The sequence below is a fragment of the Aulonocara sp. 'chitande type north' Nkhata Bay genome, linkage group LG5 (assembly GCF_057382095.1).
Source record: "Aulonocara sp. 'chitande type north' Nkhata Bay isolate Kocher_YH1m ecotype deep benthic linkage group LG5, A_spYH_male_GT1.1, whole genome shotgun sequence".
Taxonomy (NCBI): Eukaryota; Metazoa; Chordata; class Actinopteri; order Cichliformes; family Cichlidae; genus Aulonocara; species Aulonocara sp. 'chitande type north' Nkhata Bay.
The window spans coordinates 38,319,577-38,329,505 of NC_141348.1; the positions used below are offsets into that span (position 1 = coordinate 38,319,577).

The 9,929-nt window shown below is 41.4% G+C and overlaps 1 protein-coding gene across 1 annotated transcript in view; it reads left to right on the forward strand.

Moving 5' to 3' along the window:
• Positions 1 to 777: 777 nt before the first annotated feature.
• The window catches only part of apcdd1l (adenomatosis polyposis coli down-regulated 1-like), a 16,653-nt gene continuing 7,501 nt past the window's right edge, over positions 778 to 9,929 (forward strand). The window contains exon 1 of the mRNA XM_086293432.1: positions 778 to 1,284. Within this exon, the coding sequence (XP_086149558.1) occupies positions 1,206 to 1,284 (79 nt within the window). The 5' untranslated portion in view covers positions 778 to 1,205. The remainder of the gene's footprint in view (positions 1,285 to 9,929) is intronic.

Consider the following 9,929-nt stretch of genomic DNA (forward strand, 5'->3'; position numbering starts at 1 on the left):
CTCACTGTCAACAGTTTTCATTGGGACTATTTCTTTGGGAGAACTTAAATCCAATAAAAACTGTCTACAGTAAAGTCTTTGGAGTAGTAACTGAGCTATTTACACACATCTTTTTTTTTATATTAATTCCAATGCAAACTCACGCTGTCCCTCCAATCATTGTTCACACACATATTTTTTTCTTTTTTAAATTTAGACCAAAAATTTTAGGAAGATTTTTGGGGAAGTGGCTCAAGTTTGGTTGGAGTTATAAATGGAGAGGCGCAGTAATGTTTTGCTCTTCACTGCTAACAAGGCATAAAGCAGAGATTAATCTAGACCGAATCAAAAAATGTGTACTAGGTATACCTCAGTCTCAGCTTCACCACAGCTTTAATGAATAAATACTAGCAGGTGACAGTACTGACCCACACAAACTGACTTTTTTTTCTCCCTAATGTCACATACTGAGATTGCAGTTCCTTGCCTGAACCTATACATTCATTTTTATGCTGTTGTTTAACCGAGTCGTGCTGTGGGATTGTGACCGTAGCAGTAACTTCTTTTCATCCCTGCCCTTTTGCACCTTGCTCTGAAAGCTTCTCAGAGTCTTCGCTCAAGGAAGCTTGAAGCTCAATCCCCCTCCTCCACACACACAAACACACACACGCTGAAACTTTCCCTATATCTGCCCTCCCTTCTTCCATCCCTCTCTCTCTCTTTACTCCCTCCTCTCAGCTCAAAACTATAAGAGCCAGACAGGAGTGCACACACATACAATCCTCCTGCTCACACACACACACCCTCACTGCACATGCTTTGAGTGGAACAGATTCACAGTGCTGCACTGGAGTGAGACAACGGTGTATGATTGAGAGAGAGTTTATTCTCACCCCGCGTCAGCTCAAGGAAACCACCAGTGTGCAGAGGTTCATGAACGGATGACCTCAACAGAGGACCTTTTTTTATCAGACCATGGAAGCCAAGAATTGGAGCTAAAAGAAAAGAAGAGTTTTTTTACTTGTTTGTTTGTTTGTTTTTTTAAACAAAAAACACCTTTTTGGCTGAAGTGGAAATTAGAGTTTTGTCTGTGGGATTACTGGGAACTTCATTCATGAGCTCTTGTCATGTTGGTATCCTGCATGATTGTTTCTTGTTGACAGGAGCCATCTCTGTGTTTTGGATTTCCCACGGATCACAGTTTATATTCTGAACACAGTGTGTGAATGAAGGGCGCGGGAGCAGGAAACATGTCAAGCGGACGATTCAGTCACCTGTTGAGGGGTGTCTGGTTTCTGTGGCAAGGTGAGTTCAAGCACTGACTTCGGCGTAGTTAATTGGTGTAGATTTTGATTCTTGAAAAATGTTGAAGAGAAATGTTATTTTACAGTAGGCTTAAACTCACAAAGACCACGAGTCATGTAAAATTTACATTTTACACTTCAGCAGGTAATCCGGAGCTACAGATACCCCCTTGTAATCAAATGTTTCACTAGGAAAAGAATAAGAGACAGTAAATGCTTACTCTTGTAAGAACTAGAGCTAGAACTTTAGATTGGAGAACGAACACATGGTCAGACAAAAAAAACAGAGATTAAAGCTGACATCTTCATAATTATAAGGAAGTCATTATGCTATTTGTCACAATTCAAATGAAAGCTCAACATGTGGATCACCACTTTGAAAAATTAAACACAAATTATGCTGATGTTAGACTTATGAATAGCCCGTCTGTGTTCCCCATCTCCCCCTGTGAGCGTCTTCAAAGCGTTTGTGGCCACTGGAGGAGTCTTCAAAAAGGGGCTCAAGCTGGTGCCTTTAAACAATGGCTCCCTAGGAGCAGAGAAGCGTGGCCCTGGAACTAATGTTGCCATTATGTTAATGGTTAGAATAACAGCAGACAGCCATTACTGACCCTACCTCAAGCTGCTGTGCCGAGCTGATGATCTGTCCGCTTGGCCTCGATCATGGAAGCAAAGCATTTTGGCCATCAGGGCTGGTTAGGGTGATGGGTGGCTGGAGGCAGACAGGAGGAGACATCTGTCTGGTGCCAGCCTTACTTTCCCCTCCCTTCAGAACCATCTCCTGCTCAATGCTTCAGTAGTAGACTGGTATCTTTGAGCTTTTCGCTTCTTCCCCACTCAAGTTTGTCAGTGGGAGACCGGCAAGGTTGAGTCGTCAGCTCCACACAGGACAGTTCAAACTGTGCAGAAAGCCGCTTAGAGAAGCTTTAAAGAGGAATTTGTTTGGATTATGTATTTATAACTTTTGGCAGATGTTTTATTATTTCAGATTTGTGCTCCTTTCCTATACTAAGTAACAGCTCAGTTCTAAAAGTTAATCTTTTGAAAAACTTGTCATTTACCCACACTTTGTTGGGAGATTTTCTCCACCTTTGAACGTGTAAAAGGAAAGGTGACCAAGTATAACTGGATTTAAAAAACTCCTTCAGCACACATCCAGCTTGAACTGGATAATAAAATGTCTGATCCAACCCCTAATCATTTTTGTTTAAGCTACATCTTGGCTGTAGCAGGTTCCACCTCTCTCCAAGTACATGAAACAGCCACCAACCAGATCTCCAGAACCATCTCAAGCCAGGCTTTTGAATTAAGATGAAAGAATTAAAATTTCAGTTCCAAAAACATCAACGGACCATCAACTTCCCTGTCCACTATCTAAATCTTAAGTACCTTGGCTGTCCACCAAAAAAAAAAGACCACAATGAATGAAGGTGCTCGTATAACAAAGAATCCTCCTCGTTGTCAGACAGCTCAAAATCCAGCGTTGGGCTTCAATGTGCTGCTGGCTTTCAGAGACTTTTGAAAAACATCGTTGAAGAGTAAGTGGATGTGTTGGCTTGAGGAGACAGCTGTTTTACGCAGTACGACATTATGTGTGTGTGTGTGTGTGTGTGAGTTGTTGCTTTGTGAATAGGAGCCAGAGTTTGCTAACCACAGTGGAACTGGCAGCAGCATCCATTGGGCAAACCCCTGTTGATCCCTTGTCTAAATAAACGAGGCCGTTGGATTAAGCAGCTTACACTGTGATGAAAAGACAACAGTAGTTGTCCTTGTGCTGCCCTGGGGACAGAAGGATACTCCTGGCCTGGAAGGCTGCGATGAGATCCTGGGGTTAAAGCCAAAAGAAGAAACGGGGACCCAGGGTTAGAATAACACACTGGACCTCATGTTCTTAGGAAAACCTCTAAATCAGCCTGACCTTCGTCTGACTTTAGTGACAAGGGTGGAAGGAAAGGAAAGGGATATTCCTGCAAAACAGCCCTGGCTGAGAAAAATCTACTTTGCATGCTGTTGTGCGGAGACAGAGCAGGGCAGCAGTACATTATCTATGCCGTAAAGACTATAATTATAAATTCAGTAATTACAGTTTTGAATGCTAGTGCCTTAACAATGAGGGCATTGACTGTGTACCAAGTTGATCAAGCTTAACGTGTGTCAATAAAACTGTCAGAATCTAAATCAATAAAGAAAGGACTAAGTTTAGAAAAGCATACCATACCATCAGCATGCGTTCAGAAGTATTGTCAACATAGATTATTTTTAGTTGCCAAATCAAGGTTTGTGTCAGCCTGCATGAGAGTCCTCTCTCACGCCTTTAAATTTTTTCTTAGACAGCCCAGAATCACACAGCATAAATGTGCTGAAGGGATAATGATAACTTAGGCTGCTTTATAATAAATGTGTTAGCTCATCGAGGGAACAGGAGGTTTGGCTGAAGGGTTAGCTTCTACCAAATGAGAACTGCAGGTCCAGGTAACGCAGAAGATGTTTAATGTGTATTCTGTGTTTTTAGCAACAGGCACTGGGCACCAACATCTTCTATCTGTATTCAGCAGAACGGATTATTGAATAAAGTCCTCAAAGCATTATATGGAGGGCTATATGAGTATCAATAGTCATTCACTGGTGTAGAACCAGAAGACAATAAATCCTTTATGGTTTAAAACAAACAGTAAATAGTAAATAGTAAAAAAAAAAAAAAAGAGCACTTTTTTAAAAGAAAAAAGTAGAACAACTGTTGTGCGGCCTGTTGTATTGAAATATTTACACCCCATGTTTGCATACTCTTACCTTTTTGGATACGATAAATAAAATTATTGTTTCTGCTGAACAGTGAAAATCTGTTGAAATAGTGGATCTTTTAAGAGTAAAAAGTTATTATGCAGGTGGTTGCATCGTCTAGATTAATTCAATTATTTAGATTAGAAGAGGAGCCGTGAGAAAAAATAAAACCACAAGCAGGAATATCAATCTTCACTGCGCATTGTGCACTATATGTGGATATCCTGCAAAACATTGTGCAGCCAGCACACACCCCTTCATTATCAGGTGCTGCAAGCCAAAACGCTTAGGAATCATTGGCTATTAACACCTATCCAAAATCTGGATGGCAGCTGAGTGAGTCAGGAAGCCTGAAAAAGCAGCTGTGAACTGTGAATAATGTGCAGCAGTCACCTAAATATGTGGAATGATGAGCTTCTGTAGCATTTAATGTTGCTTTTGAGAGAACGTGCACACATGCACCTCACTAATCTTGTCATTCTGGAGCACGAAGATGCCTCACCCCTCCAAACTCCACCCCTTACTGTCATGAACTTCGTTCACTTCATAAACCATTGACAGACACACGGAGAAAGAGAAGAAAATAAACAAAGACAGATGAAAGAAAGGAGAAATCTGAAATCCATCCAGGACAAATGAGGCGTAAATATCATGGCTTTTTCATCAGGGGGAGAGAAAAGTAATCAGGCGGAGAGGAAGGAGGGCCAGGAGGGCACAGGCACTTCAGGGACAGTTTAGGGAGTTTGATCCACAGCACAAAGAGTGATCAGAGCACAGAAAGAGGGTAAGGATGTAGTTAAAAGAAGAAGAAGAAGAAGAAGAAGTTGGAAGATTTATTTAAAATACTGGGGAGATTGGTCCAACACTGCCTTCATGTCAACACATTATTTGGATATTTTTCCCTCACCTAGGCTGCCTCCATTTTGGCAGCTTTAGTGATTCTCTGTTAAATATTTTCAGAAGTAGCTGTGAAGAAGACACAGACATCTCTCTCCGTGATGGACCAGCTGTGCGGTCAACTTCAACGTCATGCACTTGATTCCCCGCAAGCCCTGAATTAAAAGTGCCAGGATCTGGTTCTTGTTTTTACAGGATAGCTCCAAATAAAGACGTACATAAAGCCTTATTTTTAACGTGGCTCTGTGGATGAGACGTGAGAGAGGAGAGCGAGCGCTGCCAGACCGTAATCACAAATGCAAACAAACAAACAGAGGGCAACCCGGAGGTCTCATATAAATGGTAACCCTTCTGCAGTCTACTGTGCATCAATGTGTGCAGTGTGTTTTTTGTGAAAGTGTACGTATGTGCGTGTGTAGGGGGGAACTGAAGGAATATATGAGCTCAAAGACAGGTAGATTACTTTGGCTGGTCATCAGTCAGATGAGGCGAACGCCAGTGTTAGTGGGGATGACAGACTGACCGTCCAGACCACACGCAGCTCACAGGCTGCGGCACTGACCTCTGGTGGAAGAATTGTAAATCTACACGATTTAGAGGAATGATTTTTGCTTGTGGATTCAGCAGTGTTTTGTAAGGCTTGATGGCAATTAAAAGAGCCGGAGTGCATCAAGGGGTAGAGTAGGAAGGTGGCTTTAATCCTGTCATTCCAGAATTTGTCACATTCTTCTCAATAAGGGAACAGCTTTGAAGGCAATTGTTGGATTCATCTATTGGATAATAAAACAAAACGACCTGTTGTTTTTTTTGACACTCCAGAATGTGAAGATTAATATAAGAAATTAGCATAGAGCAGCAAACGTCCCCTACAGAAGAACTTTTCTCCTGGTCTTGGCTTTAAAATAATTATGAACACAATAAGGATTCTGGATGCTATCCCAGCCATTATAGGGCAAGAGGCAGGGACTAGCACAGAGAGACAGACACCTACTGAAACCTATGGGCACTTTAGAATCATCAGTTAACCTAATCCCACTAATTATATTTCTTTGGACTGTGGGAGGAAACCAGACTACCCAGACAGAACCCAGAACACCCTGCAAAGAGAGGGGTCAGATGGTGGAGCTGAACTCAGGACCTTTTTCCTATGAGCCAACAGTGCTAACCACTGCAGCATGCTGCCTTTCTGCCTTCCCATAAGATGAGCGGAAGAAAATGGATGAATGTAAATAAAAATGCAGAAGCAGTGAGTCGCTGAATGTAGAAACCTGTAAGCTTACTTTTCTGATAAGTGATTTCTCTTTAATGCTTATTAGTATTTTTCTATCAAGTCATAAGGCTGCATGAAACCCACATTGTATGTAGTCAGTAACATATTCTTTCTGGATATTGTTGAATACTGTAAATTCTGATGTCTTTGAGGAAACTAGACTTTGGCTTTAGGAATTATAATGTTCCTGCAGCATTTCTGTAAAAAATGTGACAAAGAAGATTTTTGTCGCGGTTAAAGAAAGAGAAGAGGCTGATTTGGGGGGTTAAGGTGAGGACCTGGAGTTATATTTCAAAGTAATTAACTGTTTAATGAGATTAGAAAAAGAAACACTAAAATAACAGTCTAATGTCATCCAAGAAGTATACAATTATTAAATATTCTGATCAACACAGTAGTGTAAAATTGTTGAAGATTATAGAAAGCATACTATTATGAATACCTTAATGCTGGTAAATCTAGTTCTTTAGCGCATGGTCACTGTACATTACTCTAAATGCTATTACACGTTCTGTAAAGATAATTTCTACCTTTTAAAAAGTATTTAATAAATTCAGCTACTTCCACAAGCATCAAATCCATCTTTAAGCTTAAATGTAACTTTCAAGTCTCAGTCTTACATAAAGTTTTACTGGTATATGTAATGAAATCTGTTTTAAAAGATGCACTGACCACTATGCTGTGACAGGCCATATGAGTGGGAAGTTTTAGGGCCCGCTGTGGAAAAATAAATCAGTAGGAACCATTGCAGGGTAAAACTAATGCAATGTGACTGACTGTGTAGGAAGTGAATCAAGTAAAATAGTCCCCCATCTCCTCCAAATGGAGACTGGGATTGGATATTATCATATGTATTACACCATCACCTCACTTGTGGTTGGAATAGGGCTCTTTTGTAGAAGAATACTTAAAACCCCACGATGAGCAATTTTGTTTTACTAAGCTCTGCTTTTATGAGCACTCTTTTAGTAAATGCAACCATATGCCCAACTGGAAGGAGATCCAAGAGAGGGAAAGGGACTGAATGACAAGTGACCTCAAGAAACACTCTATAGAAATGCTTTGGCAAGAACAGAAAGTCCAATATACCAGTCCAAATGACTCCACATCACAGACTGGGACTCTTGTCTCTGTGTCCATTCATTGTGCTCTATGCGAGTAACCACTTAGGCAACATGTTGCATGGACAGATAACACAAAACAGACCAATTGGATGACTTGTAAGGAGCCGTGGAAATTAATTAATCCTGACTAGTATTTCTGCTCCGGGTTCTCCCAAAGGAGCCCAGCTGGGACTGACTGACCGGGTTTCTTCACCAGCTGCAGTGACAGGGAGCATAAACAAACACATCACCACATAGGGGAAATTGCAAACATGTTTCATTGCCTGTGACAGCAAAAAGAAGAATTAATCTTATCAACATACCGACAGACTGCTGAAAGGAGGAAAAATTTGCTTTGAGTTTGAGTCTGGCTTTGTGGTCGATGGATGTACAGGTCAGACTTTACGGTTGTGTGTTTGTTTATGTGTGTGAGCATCAGCTGGAAGGACGTTGGGAAACGACTGAGCAGCACACATGTCTGCGGCTGTGGTCAGTGTGTGTGGGAAGCATTCCAAGAGCAAAGGGAACAAAAAATATCCTCCATTTGACACTAACAAGGTTAATAAATGCAGATCCGTCAGCCTCCATCTTGGAGCCTTTTAAAGGAAAATCAACATCACACACTTTCCGTTCAAAAGTCCTTGAGCTTCATTTGCTGAGCCATGGGAAAACCGAGTGGTCTGTGGGTCCTCATAGCTGAAACTTGCACAACTTACTCCAAACTCAAATGTAGCCTCGACAGGTGATCTTCTCCCTGAAAAATGTGGTGTAAGCTTACTAAAAGTAGTAAAGGGAGAATGTGACAGTTATGGGAGTAAAAGGAATAATAGAGCAAGTAAAAAGGAAAGGGAGGAAAAACTAGGCGGAATACTTAAAAAGAAACTTAAAGCAAAAGTGCAACAATTTCTAATGTTTTCAGCAAAAGACTGTAGCACTTAAAAAGCACTTTCGTGGATAGAGCCTGATCTGCATGTAGCAGTTTTACAGTTTTACTGTTTACATTCAGTGCTGCCATCTTGGATAGCTAAATCAGGGTATGTTGATCTGTTCCCACTAATATTGCCATTTCCAACTTGAGGGGGTGTCTCACAAAAAATTCCTGACTGGTAAATCAAAATTTCTAACATATTCTAGAATGCGCCACTAGCTAGCAGTCATATACACTCATTGGCCGCTTCATCAGGAACAGCAGCTCGTTAACACAAATATCTAAACAGTTAATCACATGGCAGCAACTCAAGACATTTTGGCATGCAGACATGGTCTGGACATCCTGTTGAAGTTAGAACTGAGCAACAGAAAGGGGAAGAAAAGTGATTTTGAATAGTTGGCGCTATCTCTAACGTTCACAGAGAATGATCCAAAAAAGAGAAAATATCCAGTGAGCGGAGGTTCTCTGTGCGAAAATATCTTGTAGGAGTCAAAGGTCAAAGCAGAATGGCCAGACTCCTCCATGCAGACAGAAAGTCAAAAGTAACTCAAATAACTACAGGCTACAACCACGTTTTACAGAGAAGCATCTCTGAACATACAACATGTCAAACTCTGAAGCAGGTGGGCTACACCAGTCAGCTAAGAACAGAAAACTGGAGCTGCAATTCACACAGGCTCACTCAAATTGAAGACTGGAAAAATGCTGCCTGGTGTGATGAGTTTTGACTTCCGCTGGGACATTTGGAAGGCAGGATCTGATCTTGGCATATAACATGAAACGATGGATCTTTCCTGCTTTATATTAGCATTATAAACTGGTGGTACTGGTGTCATGGCGCGGGGACTGTTTTCTCCTCACACCTTGGGCCTCTTGGCACCAATTGATTAAATGCTACAGCCTACCTGAGCATTGTTACAGACCATATCTGTCCCTTCATGACCAGAGCACACCATTCTAATGGCTACTTCCAGCAGAAATCACACACACAGTGTCACAAAGTTAAGGCCATCACAAACTGGTTTGCTGAACATCACAGTGCAGAGTCTCAAGCCAATAGAGCTCCTTTGGGATGTGGTGGAAGAGGCGATTGACATTATGGATGACCAGCTGACATGTCTGTGGCAACTGTGCGATGCTATCATGTCAATATGAACCAAAATCTCTGAGGAATGTGCCCAGAAAATGACAGCATTAGATAGAAGGCTGATACCACACTCTAAGCAAAAACACAGTCATTCTGTCCACATGTGACAATATTCCCCTACCAACACACTTTCACAAGTTCATTGTGTAAAGGTTACATGAAATGGTAAAAGCCTAATGAGGATATTTCAAGTCAACAAATGAAAATGAATGCAACAGAAGATGGAGGCATCTGCGAGAACACATGTAGCTTTGCTTTTTGACATTTCTTTTGGGGGGATTTAAAGCTGAAGCCATAACTTTGACACACGCAAAAGTACGCACATTGCCCAGACAGACCCCAGAGGGCTTCCTCATGTTGCAACCATGAGGGTGCAATCAGAAAATCCTATCGCTTTGGTCTGGTTGGAAACCACACCAGAGCACTCGACCTTGTTGGCAACACACGCATTGAGGTGAAATTGCAGTTAAGATTAATGGCAGACACACTGCAGATGTGCAAATGTCAGATCAATAAA